The 17144-nt window shown below is 39.0% G+C and overlaps 1 protein-coding gene across 3 annotated transcripts in view; it reads left to right on the plus strand.

Moving 5' to 3' along the window:
- Positions 1–17144, plus strand: part of PCYT1B (phosphate cytidylyltransferase 1B, choline) — a 117433-nt gene that overhangs the window by 64433 nt on the left and 35856 nt on the right. For all 3 annotated transcript variants that reach the window (XM_073667410.1, XM_073667408.1, XM_073667409.1), the window contains exon 2: positions 14210–14309. In XM_073667410.1, the coding sequence (XP_073523511.1) occupies positions 14210–14309 (100 nt within the window). The remainder of the gene's footprint in view (positions 1–14209; positions 14310–17144) is intronic.

The raw sequence follows: 17144 nt of genomic DNA on the forward strand, positions 1-17144 counted from the left end.
CTCCGTCAGGTATACGTCTAATACTCCAGCAGGTACACATCCAATACTCCGGCAGACATAGGTCCACCCACACACAGGTCAGTTTGAGATCTCCTCTGCTTCCACACTCTGGTAGACTGTCCACCATTAAATTGTCCTTTTCTCTCTAGGATTAAACATTGCTCAGCTCTTCAGCTGACTCCCCAGTCACTCCATTCAGAGAGAGACCCTCAGTTGTCTCTCTCCCAGCTACAGCTCACATCTTGGCTGGTCACTCATTAGCTTACACACTCGCCTGTGCAACATCAAGCAGACTGACTGACTCCCCAGCAGCAACACATGGTGAACCCTATTCCTGGGTCTTAGCAAAACACTGCACTGTTAATCGAAACCTGCAGTGCGAGTATTTAACCCTCACCATCCAGGCCTTACTACAGTACCATAAAGCACACACACTGCTGCATTCTCTATCTAGACAATGCAAAAAGGATTTGTGTGTCTCCAATATGGTTATCAACAGGTAAGTAAAAAAATAAAACAGCTACATTTCAAAAACAGTATTTCTCTTTCACAGATTCACATCTAATGCATGAAAATAAAATTAAATACAAAGCTTAATAAAGCTTTTAAATTTTATCATGGGATACTACTGTAGTATTTCAGAAATTACATAGCAGCTTGCAATGCATGCAATGTCAATCAGCTGCTTCTAAGGCCAGCAGAATATTGTCATGTATTAAAAGAGGTATGAATTCGTGTGACAGGTATTTTGCAAATTGCATTATTTTGTGACAGGTTCCTTTAATGAAAACAACTGCAAAGCAGTTGGTTTACTGTTTGGTTACAAATAGAGATTATTGGATCTTTTGAAATTTGAATTTGCCAAATTTTCACCCAAAATTCAATTTGCAGTGAATAAATTCTGGAAAGTTTGTAATTGCTGAGAAAATAGATTTGTGTGAGAGGAAAGAGAGAACCCTGCTGACTATAAGAGCTTTCACTTTATAGGTGCGCAAGAGAGAGGACCCCACTGACCATAATAGCTTATACTCTGCAGGACAGAGAGATGTAAACAGCAGTCATGTAACATGTATACAGCAGTCACACTGTCATCTATGAGATGTATGTACAGCATTCTCAGTGTCTCTTATGTGATGTATGCAGCAGTCGTAGTGTCTCCTATTTGATTTATGCATCAGTCTCAGTGTATCCTATGCAGCAGTTTCGGTGTCTCCTATTTGATGTATACAGCAGTCTTGAGGTTTCCTATGTGATGTATCTGCAGTTTCAGTGTCTCCTATGTGATGTATGCAGCAGTCTCATTATATTCTATGTAATATATACAATACTCATGGTGTCTTCTATGTGATGTATGCAGCAGTCGTCGTGTCTTATATGTGATGTAAACAGCAGTCTCAGTGTATCCTATATAATGTATAAGCAGTCTCCGTGTCTCCTATATGATGTATGAATAGTCTTAGTGTCTACTATGTGATGTGTATGCACCAGTCTTAGTGTATCCTATGCAGTTGCCATCACTATCAGTGTATACCATGTGATGTATACTGCAGTCTCAGTATATCCTATATGATATACACAGCAGTCTCAGTTTTTTTCCTATGTAATGTATACAGCAGTCTCAGTGTCTCCTATATGATATATTAAGCAGTCTCGGTATGTACTCTGTGATGTATATACAGCAGTCTCAGTGTATCCTGTGTGAATGCCACCAGTCTCAGTGTTTCCTACAGGATGTATACAGCAGTCTCAGTGTATCCTAAGTGATGTATACAGCAGTCTCAGTATATCCCCAGTGATGTATACAGCAGTCTCAGTGTTTCCTATGTGTTGTATACATCAATGTCAGTGTATCCTTTGTGATATATACTGTAGTCTCAGTATATCATTTTCTGTCCCCCATCTAGCTTCCTGGGTCTGAACAGACCTCCATACCTACCTTGCAGTTGTCACCCACAAGCCTCTCAATCCTTCAACCAGTCACAGCATGTAAGTGTATTGAGCAAAGTCGCGCCCACTAGACGCCTTCTGCCTGGGAGTATGCATATTGCATACTTGAGCTCCGTTCCCAGCTCAGACAATGGCGAATCCTCGGAGCGCAGATTGCGTGCTCTGGGGGGATTCACAAGTCTGCAGACTCCAAACTGTTTATTCTAGACCGAACAACCCCTTTAACATCTGAGGTGTCCCTTAGCAAATCTATTCTGAAAGGAACAGGCAGTACAAATAAATGGAAGTCACCTTGTTCACCGTCCTTACATGTATACATTTGCCACTGACATCAGTTTAAAAGTATACCATTTTATATGCATTTTTTATGCAGTTGTTTTGAAAAGTCCAAGCCCAAGCATTTTAATATACACAGTTTTACTTGTATATAACCTAGCCCTGCTAAACAAATGCCAAGGTAATTTTATGTATACCGCAAATATTGGGTGAATTAAGCTTTAATTAATGTTTTCCAGCTCCAAGCCCATTATCTTAAAGGGGGTTTAAAGGCACGCAGGATATTAAAGCATTTTAAAGACCAACATAAATGAAGATGCAAAACTGTTAAAAAAAGACCGCTCTTCCAAAACTCATATATTGATCTATTGCAGCTAAGAAAAATTTACAAAACTGAACATGAAGTTCTTAGTTAACATTCTGATCAGACTGTATAAAGCCCACTGCCATATCATGGCCAAACTCCTAGTGGGTCCCTAACTTTACAGGTGCAGCAACATGCGATGAATGGCGTAGATGTGTTAGCGCCAAAGTGTTACTGCAACAGCTGGATGAACTACCCAGGTGCTCCACAGCACCCATTCTGGGAGGTAAATCCCCCATGGCTCTTGGTCACACCACCCCACAGGCACAGAACCACAGCAACAATGGCCACCACATAGCACAAATACCAAGTCAAAGGGGCACTGTCAGAACTGAAAGACTGTTCAAACCAAGTACCGGCGCTCGGTGCATCATGGCGGGGCCAAACATTGAACTATGCCTTCCCACCTGCTTGGTTTCCATCTATCTCTGCCATTCTTTGGCTCTATGAAGCCAGATCTGTCAATCTAAGAGAAGGAGGGCATGGAGATAGGGGGAAAATAAGCATGGAGGGGAGATAAACTTAAATGCCTCACCATGATGCACTGAGCGCTTGTACTTGGTTGAGTATTAGCTGAAAAACACATTTCACATGGTCTCAGAAAGCTTAGAGCAAATTAGGTGGTACCCCTCTTGCAGTCCCCTGCTAAATTAAAAACACCTGGACCAAAATTAAAGAATGCTGGTAGTATGTAAAATAAAAAAGAGAGAGGGGACAGTATGCAAGATGCTATAACTGTAGAAAAAAGACATGAACCAAACATCCAAAACTCATATATTGATGTATACCACAAATATGGGGTGATTAAACATTCAAAAATCCAAGGCACCAGACGTTCTCCTCCAAAGGTTCTCATTATTGGTTACTGCATACAAAAGATAAAAGATACATGCAACGTTTTGGCCACACATGACCTTTTCAAACCAAATAAGAATAAATAATTAGAGGTGTACATTATTATATTTGGCTTGAAAAAGGCCCTATGTGGCCAAAATGTTGCATGTATCTTTTATCTTTGATTGTTTTCATTGGAATAAATAAAATAATAATCTTGTAGTTATGATACATTTTAATGGCTAACAAAAATAAAATAAGCGATGTTACAAAGCAAGCTTTCGAGACTGCTTAGGTCTCCATCAGGCATTATATCATTTATTCCACTGAGAACAACCTTTTTTCAACTGGCTAACACAGGACCAAAATTTTTATCTTTTGCATACGGCAACTAATAAAAAGATGCCCTGGAGGAGGACGTCTGGTGCCTTGGATTTTTGAATTTTTAAGGCTCTGGCAATACTGGGGGGAGTTGCATCAAGATTGCACAGACTGTGGAGTGGTGCATGGTAGTAGGTATTCTACACCCACAAATATGGAGTGAATCGAGCCTTAATTAGGTTTTTTACTGTTCCAAGTACAGTCGTAGCTGAAAGTGTTGGCATCCTTGAAACTGTTCCAGAAAATGAACATTTCTCACAGAAAATTATTACAATTAAACTTGTTTTGTTATGCACATGTTTATCCCCTTTGTGTGTATTGGAACAACACAAAAAAAACAGAAAAAAAGGCAAATTGGATATAATTTCACAGAAAACCCCCAAAATGGGCAGGACAGAATTGTTGGAACCTTTCCAACGTTGTGCGTAAACAACTTTGCTTCAAGAATGTGATGCTCACATGTGGCAAGTAATAGGTGTGGGCAATATGAAAATCACACCTGAAACCAGATAAAAAGGGGAGAAGTTGACTCAATCTGTGTCTGTGTGTGACACACTAAGCATGAAGAACAGAAGAAGAAGAACTGTCTGAGGACTTGAGAACCAAAATTGTTGAAACATATCAACAATCTCAATGTTACAAGTCCATCTGAATAGATCTTGATGTTCCTTTGTCCACAGTGTGCAACCTAATCAAGAAATTTACAACCCATGGCACTGTAGCTAATCTCCCTGGACATGGTCATTGCTTATTTTAAAGGAAGGGGGTAGTTACCAGTGTGAGACATGTAATAACTGACAGTCTGCTCTCCTGTTTTACATATCTCACACTCATAACTCCCCCTTTTATTTAAAATAAGCTTTGGAGGCAGATTCTCAGGCAGATCGGTGTCAGGCCCATAGTCATGAACAGCTCATTTACATATTAAGAAAAACGTGGATTTTTCTGGAAAAAGACATCGGATCACAGCTATCAATGTATCATTTTTTTCAACTTTCTATGACCTACTTGCTCATATAGACTTAGGACGGGTTGATCCTACTGACGGATTCTCTTTAACATTTTACTCAGTAAATCATACCCAAGGTCATTTATAAATATGCTTAGAATAATACTATTGACTCTTGTTACTACATTGCTTCCCAAAAAGTTTGATTAACCAAATAGTGATAGCGATATTTAAGCACACAAAGTCAACATCACTACAGTATCTGCAGTATAAATATTGTGTTTTTGTAATATTTTGTGGGGAGCATAGAGCCGTTTTGGTATATAGGGCACACTTCATTTCTCACCCCCTACCGTCTAACATTTAAAGGGGCGTTCAAATCTGTAGATTCTAAATGTAGAAAAACCTCAGCAGTTATATCTGTAGTGAGTTTTCTTTCTTTTCTTCTTACTTTCCTCCTGATTGCTAGTATGACCTTCAAGAGACAATAATTCCCTGCTGTGAGCCTGTTCCAGGAACTCCAGTTACTCAGGTTTTCTTTTTTCAGAGTTCTGTTTTCAAGTGATCGATTTTACCATGGCCTCTGATTGAGCTATAGTGTGTCTGCTTCCAAGTTAAATGCCCTGAGTCATGATGTAAAGAACACATGAGCAATTTCTTTAGGTCATCAAAAGAAATAAAACAAATCTTTATATTGTATGAGCCAGAAGTGGAATAGTAGTAAAGATAGTGAAACAGAAATTTAACTGATCAAGGCTATTAGTTGGCTGGCTTTAGTAAAGATCATGCCCTGTGAATGTTCCATACTAGAAGATAACACCTACAGGCTCAAAAATAATATTCTGAAAAATAAAGAAAAATGTGCATATTGTTGAATGTTTATGTATCCTTTATCTAATTTCTTTTATTATCATTTCACGGCAACTACATTTATGTTATATATTATGTTATGTACTACTTGGTTATGAGACCAAATTGTGCTACACATTAGAAACCTGAACTACTTTATGTCAGCACTTGTATCCTCTGCCAGTGGTCAACAAGGATATAAATGAGAAATCTTATATCCCCCATAAATTCTTATTACCAGAAATTTAGAAACAAATTTTGTTATATGGTTTTATTTAGGCTAATTTCCTGTGGCTCCTTTTAGAAGTAGACCCCTATTAGGTCTGATTAATGAAGCCTGTGAGTATGTGAAATCTTTGCTTTGTGGTCCAACTGGACATTTCTTCACAGTCTTCTCTGACCTAAATAAAATAATCCAATATGAGGTTTCATGGGTGGGACGTGTTGCGGCCTATCACATGTTCTCATTACCCAAATTATTATACATGTCTCGTACTGTTCCAATTTCCGTCCCAAAAACTTTTTTCCACCAGGTATACACAGAATCTTAAACACTTTTGTGTGTAGGAACAAAATACCTTGCTTATCTAATCACCTTATGACCTAAGACATTTGGGGGGGTCAACCTCCCTAATATTCAAGATTGCTATCTAGCTATCCAATGAGATCAAGTTAGAGCATGGTGGAATGGGAATAAAACTTACAATTGAGTTCAAATTGAATCACAATGTGTGGCCTCTAAAAATCTAAAAGCTCTATTTATTGCGTCTTTGAAATCTTAGAACTCTTAATACCATATCTTAATATTAACCCCTTTACAACCCATGACGTACTAATACGCGCCTGCGCCCTGGACTTTAAGAGCCTGTGACATATTAGTATGTAATGCACCGCTCCCGGCACATTAACCCCCGCAATGCTGCAATCGAAGTCGATCGCAGCATAGCGGTGGCTAGGGCCTCCAGTGCTGTCTGCCTCGGCTTCCTGGATGTTGCCATGACGACCCGATGTCGTCATGACAACATCCGGGTCACCAGACAGCAGGAAGATTTTTTGAACATGCGCAGTGCATTTCCAAACTATCTTCTCCCTGTCCAGCGCTGACAGCCTGCACGGCACAGGGATGGTGCTGCATTCCTGTGCCATGCAGTCGATCAGAGAAAAAAAAAGTGAAAGTCCCATAGTGGGACAAAGTAAAAAAGTAAAAAAAACTGTCAGAAAGTGAAAAAAAAAAAAAATTGTAAAAATATATATAAAAAAATACTAAAATAATCCACCAAAAATAAAAATATAATGTACCCATCAATAAATATTATTATGAAAAAAAAAATCAAAAAAAACAATAAAAGTACACATATTTGGTATCGCCGCGTCCGGAACAACCTGACCTTTAGAACTATCCCACTAGTTAACCCCTTCAGTGAACACGGTAAAAAAAAAAAAAAAAAAATGAAGCAAAAAACAATGTTTTATCACCATACCGCCAAACAAAAAATGGAATAACACGCGATCAAAAAGACAAATATAAATAAAAGTGGTACCGCTGAAAATGTCATCTCGTCCCGCAAAAAACAAGCTGCCATACAGCTCCATCAGCCGAAAAATAAAAAAGTTATAGCTCTCAGAATAAAGTGATGCTAAAAAATATTTTTTTCTATAAAATTGCTTTTATTATGTAAAAGTGCAAAACATAGAAAGATGATATAAATGTGGTACCGCTGTAAACGTACTGACCCAAAGAATAAAGGTGCCTTATCAATTTTACCACACGCGGAGCAGAATAATAAAAAAAAAATTCCTGAATTGTTTGTTTTTGTTTATTCTGCCTCCCAAAAATCGGAATAGAAAGCGATCAAAAAATGTCACGTGCCTGAAAATGGCACCAATAAAAACGTCAACTCATCCTGCAAAAAACAAGCCATCACATGACTCTGTCTGCCAAAATCTGGAAAAATTATAGCTCTCAAAATATGGCGATGCAAAAACTAGATTCTACAAAAAATGCGTCTTTTAGTGTGTGACAGCTGTCAGTCATAAAAACCCCATATGATTCTGGTATCGCTGTAATCGCACCGACCCGAAGAATAAAGTCATCTAATCACTTATACCACATGTGGAACGGCGTAAAAAATAAACTCTTGGGTTAGGGTTGTGCTAGGGTTAGGGTTGGGCTAGGCTTAGGGCTGGGGTTGGGTTTAGGGTTGGGGTTAGGGTTGTGATGGGGTTGGGATTTTTTTCAAAAGTAAGAAATAAAGATGACGATACGGCGACTAGTGTTGAGCGCAAGTGCTCGCTACTTGAGTTTGCATCGGGTGCTCTGGTATGCATTGAGTATCGTGGGTATTTGAGTAACATGCTCGAGTCTCCGCCCCATATGCTTCGCGGCCAAAAAAACTTTGCGGGGATTGCCTGCCATGCACGAGCGATCCCCGCATGTTTTTTTTGGGGTGTCTAATAACTGTGAAACATGCGGGGCAGGGACTCGAGCATGTCACTCGAGCACGCGTGATACATGGTGCATACCTGAGTACCCGATGCAAACTCAAGTAGTGAGCACTTGCGCTCAAGACTAATGACAACTTATTCAATATGATGACCTAATGTTATCAAATTCTGTGTCGTACCTCTGGGTTCCAAATGTTCACTATACCCCTTGATAAAATCCGTGAGGGGTCTAGTTTCCAAAATGGGGTCACTTGTGGGGGGTTTCCACTGTTTACGCACATGAGGGGCTCTCCAAATGCGACATGGTGTCCGCTAACAAATTGAATGGAAAATCGGCTCAAATTGTTAGCGGACACCATGTTGCGTTTGGAGAGCCCCTGTGTGCCTAAACATTGGAGCTCCCCCACAATTGACCCCATTTTGGAAACTAGACGCCCCAAGGCACATATCTAGGTGCATAGTGAGCACTTGGAACCCCCAAGTGCTTCACAAATTGATTCGTAAAAATGAAAAAGTGGAAAAAAAATACTTTTTCATTTTTACAGATTAATTTGTGAAGCACCTGGGGGTTCCAAGTGCTCACTATGCATCTAGATAGGTGCCTTGGGGAGTCTAGTTTCCAAAATGGGGTCACTTGTGGGGGAGCTCCAATGTTTAGGCACACAGGGGCTCTCCAAATGCAACATGGTGTCCGCTAACAAATTGAATGGAAAATCGGCTCAAATTGTTAGCTGACACCATGTTGCGTTTGGAGAGTCCCTGTGTGCCTAAACATTGGAGCTCCCCCACAAGTGACCCCATTTTGGAAACTAGTCGCCCCAAGGCACATATCTAGATGCATAGTGAGCACTTGGAACCCCCAGGTGCTTCACAAATTGATTCGTAAAAATGAAAAAGTGAAAAAAAAAATACTTTTTCATTTTTACGAATCAATTTTTGAAGCACTTAGGGGTTCCAAGTGCTCACTATGCATCTAGATAGGTGCCTTGGGGGGTCTAGTTTCCAAAATGGGGTCACTTGTGGGGGGTTTCCACTGTTTAGGCACATCAGGGGCTCTCCAAACGCAACATGGCGTCCGCTAATTATTCAAGCAAATTTTACAATCAAAAAGTCAAATGCGCTCCTTCCCTTCCGAGCCCTGCCGTGTGCCCAAACAGTGTTTTTTCCCCACATATGGGGTATCTGCGTACCCAGGGGAAATTGCACAACAAATTTTGGGGTCCATTTTTTCCTGTTACCCCTTCAAAAATAAAAAAAATTGGGTCTAAAGTAACATTTTTGTGAAAAAAAGTTAAATGTTCATTTTTTTCTTCCACATTCCAAAAATTCCTGTGAGGCACATGAAGGCTTAATAAAGTTCTTGAATGTGGTTTTGAGCACCTTGAGGGGTGCAGTTTTTAGAATGATGTCACTTTTGTGTATTTTCTGTCGTAAAGACCTCTCAAAGTGACTTCAAATGTGATGTGGTCCCTAAAAAAATGGTTTTGTAAATTTTGTTGGAAAAATGAGAAATCGCTGGTCAACTTTTAACCCTTACAGCTCCATAATGAAAAAAAATTTTGGTTCCAAAATTGTGCTGATGTAAAGTAAACATGTGGGAAATGTTATTTATTAACTAGTTTGTGTGACATATCTCTCTGATTTAAGGGCATAAAAATTAAAATTTTGAAAATTGCAAAATTTTCAAAATTTTCATCCAATTTCCATTTTTTTCACAAATAAACGCAAGTGATATCAAATAAATTTTACCACTATCATGAAGTACAATATGTCACGAAAAAACATTCTCAGAATCAGGGGGATCTGTTGAAGCGTTCCAGAGTAATTACCTCATAAAGTGACAGTGGTCAGAATTGTAAAAATTGGCCTGGTCATTAACGTGCAAACCACCTTGGGTTGTAAAGGGGTTAAAGACTGGACAAAACGAGGCATTGTACTGGTGAAAGATTTGTATGAAGGTCCTAGCCTCCTCTCTTTTACTTCTTTACATTCTCATTTCAAAATTCCAATAAAGAGTTCTACAAATATCTCCTAATTCGGCACGCATTACAACATTTTCCGATCTCAGAGGGAATGGTTAACTCAAGACTAATATCGACTCTTTCAAATGTTTCATCCAATAAATGGGGCCTGAAACCTATATATAATTTAACAGACATAAAAAATGTTTTTATGAAGTCGATTTCCTTTTCACCGTGGGAAAAATAATTTAATTAGACATTCTCGAGTATTGAATGGACAAGCTCACTAGTTCTTGCACCTTCAAAAGTGCCTCTTATCTTGAGTCCTATATGAAAACAGTTTTAAGATGGTATTACACCCCAATGAGGCTCCTTTCTCTGATCCCCTCCTCTACTCAACTCTGTTGGCATAACTGTGGCCAAAAAGGTTCTTTAATCCACACATTATGGAGCTGTCCAGAAATCACTTCCACCTGGTCATTTACTTTTCACCTGATCTCTTCTCTACGCCACCAAAAAATAAAACCATCTCCTTCTTTAGCATCACTTTTGTTAGATATACATGCTATTCCCTCTATTCTTCTAGCCACCAAAATAGCGATTACAAGATATTGGAAATCCCCAGGTATTCCCACCAACGAAGAGATAATACAGTCGATAAATAAAACCTGTGCTTTTGAGAAAATGATAGCACACAAAAATAAGTTACACGTTTTCAATGTTAATTGGAAGGTTTGGTTGAATCATCCATAAAATATTGTTCTAATTTAATAGTAGTTATTAATGAATGTAATCCTTGAAATTATCTTGTGGATTGGTGATTAATCTCATTTATGGGAAATCATTTTTAACTATTTTATTGAGTTTTCCTTCTGGTTATCTGTACTTGAAGTAGAAGGTTAAGCTTGATTTGACAAAAAATCCACTTTTCCATCCATAGTATTCAACCATAAATGTCACCAACATTGAAGTTTAAAGGGTTGAAAAATCTCTCTGTTGGGATGCTGTTCTGTTATTAGACTATTGTTGGGAGACCCCAACAGAGATCCCAATTGTTGGGAGACCCCCTCAAAAAAACCTCAACAGTATAAAGTAATTTGTAGGGGTTTATTGTTGTTTTTTTATATCAGGTGATGCCATATTTTGGCTAGATACTTCACTATTTCGTTGTCTAAGACATAGCAAGCTGTTCAATTTAGATATTTTTCAAATTTTTCCAAAGGAATCCAAAACATTAATACCATCATCTGCAATAACCTGGCGTATGGAAAAGGTTGCAGCTTGTGCTGAACTGAACTTGTATATTCTCTCTTCAAGGGCTCGCTCACACCAGTGTATACATCGGAGGAGTGCTATCCGATAGTGCTCGGACCAATGTAATTAAATGGGGCAGTGCTGATGCACAATTTTTTTCACTGACATGACGTGTAAGTCGGACAAGACTCCCCCACTCAAGTGTATAGGTGCGTTGAAAACATTGGACTGCACTCGGATGACATCGGAGTGCAGTCCAATTTCCGCGGATTCACAGAATGGAGAAGATGGAGAAATTTTGTTCTTCATCCTCTCCTCATCCAAGAGAATTGGATCACACTATGCTGATATTTGGATCAAACTCGGATCAGAGTATGATCAGAGTGTCATCTGCATAATTGGCCCCATTCTCTCAGATGAAAGAATATACGGCCGTCTGACCATAGCCTTAATCATAGTTTGCTACTATAAATATATATGTAGAGACGATTCATTTTACCAAAGGGTACTTTGGCTATGTTCACCCTACATTCAGGCATTCTATTTATCAGGACTGTTTTAGAAGCACTGAGTTTCTATACCGTTGCATTTATTTGACAATGATTCCCTCTAAAAAGTGTAACAAGTGGCGTATGTGTTTTCATACATTTGACTATACTTCTGCACTATGAGCTTTTAGATTAATTGTAATAATGCATTTTTTATGCACTTAACTTTTATGTGGCATTAAATTCAAGTATCAAGAACGATAATATGAAGGAATAGAATCATTATACTAAGTAGCAAAAAGTGTGTTCTGTGCTAAATCAATATCAGCTAGCTAGCCAAGAATATCTGAGGACAAATGCTGGAAGACTTTTAATAGGATTGCCTGGTTTCACAGTATGTTGTGACTGATGAGCCGCCCAGTGATTGGCTGCACAAGTCACATGCTGAAGACCAGATGTCATCATTGAAATCAGACAACTCATTTAAAAACCCAAGTGGGATTATATAATATAATCCCACTTGGGTTTTTAAAGGAGTTGTCTGATTTCACTGTTGACATCTTATATTCTATTTGCCTCAAAGAGATAGAGAGAATATTAAGCGTATATGTACCTTAAAAGGAACCTGTACTTTGATTCATGTCACCGAAAATGCGGGCAGCATGTATCAGATCTTGGCTATACGATTGCAGCCAGGTATATATCTTTCTGAATAGCTCCGTTTCAAAGAAAATATACTTTAAAGATCCGACCGGGGACCATAGCCGGAGACGAGATTTGGCCGGTTCCTCCCTGGTCCGCTACTTCCAGCGCTGCTAACGGTGTTTGACAGGTCTCCAACAGCATGAGACCTGTCAATTACTTAGAGAAATGCTGGCAAAAGCTGGTCTAGGGCAGCGCTGGACTAGTCTGGTCTCCGGCTATGGTCCCCAGATCTCTAACCCTTTCACTACCTTTGATGTACTTGTACGTCAGTAGTGTCCCTGCCTTTGATGCACGCTCACACGCTGAGCCCACATCTTTCCTTGCTCTTGATGGCTGTTTTAACCACCCATCAAGGGCTTCTAGCACCGTAGAATTTGAGAACCATACTGCGTCTGTTTTTAATGATCCCCATTATTGGCATTTGTTGGCTTATCTTTTACTAAAACTTATATCATATATGTTTAAAAATCAACACAGTGTACAGACAAACATAGCGTCCACAGTACTGCCAATGTTCTACTGAAAATTTGCAGTTTTCTAATTGATTGTTAATGTCTGAAGGTAAAACTGAAATTTCCTGTGGCCGCTACATGTGTATTTCTTTACCTTCAAAGTATCACACATTCTAATGGAATGGAGACTTGTAAATCATAGAGGATCATTAAAGAATATTTATACACGCCATCTTTATTGGCCTAAATTAAAGGGACTCTGTCAGTAGGATCAACCCTCTAAAGCTGTTTATATGGTCATGCAGCTTATAGCAAGCTGAATAAAATTATACCTTGATATCTGCAATCCGATGTTTTATTCCAGAGAAATAATCTTTTTTTAAATGCGTAAATGACCTGTTAGAAGCTATGGGCCATACATTAGATACTGATCTACATGAGAATCTGCCTCCAGAGATTATTTTAATTGAAAGATGGAGTTACCAGTGTGAGACATGTAATGACTGTCTGTTCTCCTGATCTCACTGCAGAGCTGAGTGTGATTTTATCTAACACTTCTTCAGCTTCCATTACAGAGGCAGCCAGTGTGGGGGGAGGGGGCAGTACCGCTGAGTTGACAACAGTATGAGAGAAGAGCTGCAGCTACATATATGTTTGTAATGAGCCAAAGTTCAGCTCTGCTGTACTTTGTTAGTTATAATCACACACAGCTCTGCAGTGAGATCAGGAGAGCCAGCTGTCAGTCATTACATGTCTCACACTAGTAATGCCCTCTTTCATTTAAAATAACCTTTGAAGGCAGATTCTCAGAGACATCTTTGTCCTACCTAATCCTATAGATCTTAGCATCTCATTTGCAATTAAGAAAAACATGTGGAATTCTCTGGAATAAGTAATCTGATCAAATGTGGAGTATTGTGGAATAAAACATCAGATAATAGATATCAAGGTATCATTTTATTCAACTTTCTATGACTTGCTTGCCCTTATACAACGCTTAGGAGGGCTGATCCTACTGAAAGAGTGTCTTTAAAGTAAGTGTTGGAGATTTTGTTCTGCGTTTCATCAATGAGAAGGAAATCCAAGTTTCCAATTTCAGATCTAACAATATATATGTCTTTCAATCAAAACAAATAATGCAATCAGGTTATTGTAATTAAAAGGCTTTCAGAAGCATATTCTGATCTTATGAAACACAGCAGGAGCAGGAGGGTATAAAACGTGCCTGTGAATACTGACGTCATTGTCATATTTATAGCAATCCGCTGAAGAAATAATGGCTTCTTTTCTGTGTTATTCCATAGACTCTTGCCACACCTGCTCCATTTGCCGTTGATACAAGCTGCCAATGCAAAGCTCCACATGAGAAATTAACCATTGCTCAGGCTCATTTAGGAACACCGGGTGAGTTACAATGTATTATGCTTTTAAAACAAGTTCTGATTAGAACAGGTATTCAATGGTTCCTCATATTTTAGACCCAATGAGGTGCAAAAGTAGAAAGGAGTACAAAATCGGAATTCTTTAAAATGCAGATTAGCAGATTATCACGATTAATATTGTGTTTTTTTCTTTGTGGCCATTAAGTTGAATCTCTCCAGGTCACTATATGTGTATAATGGATTTCCTTATGGATATCAACCCATTTTCAGTAATCTGCTGCAAGTAAATTGTAATCTAAAACTTTCAAGAGAAGTATACAGACTTTTGTTTTAGGTCGAGTTCAGATGAGCACATGAGAAATAATCAGATTTTCATCCAGAAACCTTGGACAATTTTCATGCAAATTGTCATCCGTGTGCCATCTGTGTGTTTGTATTTTACGTACATGTGACATCCGTATTTATACATCAATAATTTTCTATGTTAAGAATTGCAATGTACCCATAAAAATCAGATGTAGTATGGATGATCCATACAGGATACAATTTTTTTTTTTTGCGCACCCATAAACTTGAAATGGCTGGTCTTATAAAAAAAAAAAATGGAAGAGACGAGTGCATGCTGTGATTTTCTTCATACAGACATTGGTTCCAACTTCCATGTGAAAAAAACTGTCATCTGAACAGCACTATTGAATTATATTAGTTAGTCATGCGACAGGAGTGCATTACATCACTGCCATGCGCCCCCCATCACATGCACGTCGACTTCAGCTGCTGGCATCTGATTGTCCGGGAGCGTGTATTGCCATGCACAGACTCGATGGGTCTGATGGGTCTGAGGACACACATCCAGCTGAAGTATTTGCTGACATCAGCGGGTCCCTCATCTGCAGGGCCCGGGTTGTCGCAGCGTCGACTGCCGCGACCGCAGTAGTTACACCCCTGCCAACGTCAAGTGGGTTCTCCTGTTTGTCTAGGGCCCCAGCACTTTCCCGGGTGCGCCGAGTGGTGACACCGGCCCTGATTACACCCAACTGTTTATGTACAATGATTGCAGGCATATGGGCTCTCCGTTTCAGCTATGGCCTTCTTCACAAGTGCACTTTACATGTCCGTGAAATGGACCATTTTTCATTTGTTATTCGGTTTTTCATTCATTTATGTCCTGTGTCTGTTTTTTACCATCCATGTGTCATCTATTTTTCATGTATGCTAAATGTATGTCGTTTTTTTTTTCTTGCTTTGCAACTAATCTACACTAATTAGAAACAAAAACTAATGGCAAATTGTCAGTCAATCTGTCACCCAGCTACGTCAGTTATAGGGAAAAAATAATCACGAAAAATACTGTAAAAAAATTGAGATATTACAGTAATGATGTGAAATAATAGACCGTGGATGAGAAATGAATAGGATCTGTTGGATCCTCCATTATTATAAGGGTATTTCAAACGAAGGCATACATTAGCAGTGTTTGCAGAACACCACATTGCCTTCAAGTCACATGATATAATTTTAAATTATAGCAAGCCTTGGTCATGGTTTGGTCTCAATTTCCCATTATTTTTATAGGACTTGTTCATTATCTCATTCCTCCTATAATGGATGTCCTACAACTGTAGTAAGGACGGTTAATCCAGCAGTAGTAGAAGCTTCTTGCTGTCAGATGAGCGAGTTGACCCACTATGGCCTGAGATCAGGCATCGAGGCACAATAACACATTTGGCCGTGTAGTCCGAGCCTTTAGAAAATGAAGAAAAAACATAAAATGAAGAATTTACTAAATTGCACGGCCGCGTTCTTGATATTCTGATATGATGAGCTGTGTAGGTAATTTAGGTTGAGTATATCCCTCTCCATTGAATATATCTGGTTATACCATATGGTGATGGAAGGAATACTTTAATGCTTTGAAGAAGATTAGTTGGAAGTACAGAAATCAGGCGTTACCCACGGATATGTTCAGGCTGGGAACACAGATGGCAGGAAGAGCCTAGAATAGAAGGCTTAAATGTTACAAGAGTTCTCATTTGGAAAGGAATTTCTTTGTTAGGTGACAAACAAATTACAGGCACATAAAAGAAGAATAGCCTAGCCTTGTGATAATACAAATTGTATTGTGCCATGAAAATTTCTTTTCTTTACAGAAGCACAGTTGATCCTGCAATTTTCTTTTCAATGATTATACCTCAATGGACTACAGCATTATATCAAATCAAAGCAGTATACACTATCTGTTCATCTTTTATTCCGAGGACTGGCTATAGAAAGAAAATGGGGTGTGCCCCCTCCAGATCCCCTCGCTGCCGCCATACTTCCAGAAGAAAATTTTTATTAATAATAATGGCAAGAAGCATTATCTGTCTGAGTGACAGGAGATTATGTAACAAGACTATGACAGCGCCAGGTAATGGGTGGGTTGTGTAAACCTCTGGAAGCGTGTTGAAGCCACAAAATATAAATCATCTTTACAGAGGATGGTTTCCTGAAAATGCTATTGAATTGAATCATTGCCAGTCAATTAAGCACCTCTTATGTCATCTTCTGCACCTCAGACAGAACCTTCCTCCTGTACTTTCCCATAATGTGATCAATATAACCTAAAAAAAAGCAGACAAAAGTGGGCTGAAGACCAGAAGTGTTGTCAGAGCCAAGTACTGCACACCCCCAAAAACTCAGGAACTCCTGGCTTTGATACTAGTGTAAGGTTGAATGGCGGTATGCAAGCACTACCCACAATTTTGAGTGGGACCCATGGTTTACTAACTTCTCTATTGATTCCAACAGGGTATTAGTTCAAGGAACAATCTTAACACAATGTCAAAAATACAATCAGTCTATATTGGTAAATGAA

Source organism: Phyllobates terribilis, unplaced genomic scaffold, assembly GCF_046119375.1.
Source record: "Phyllobates terribilis strain yellow unplaced genomic scaffold, ASM4611937v1 Scaffold_2__4_contigs__length_985480577, whole genome shotgun sequence".
Lineage (NCBI taxonomy): Eukaryota > Metazoa > Chordata > Amphibia > Anura > Dendrobatidae > Phyllobates > Phyllobates terribilis.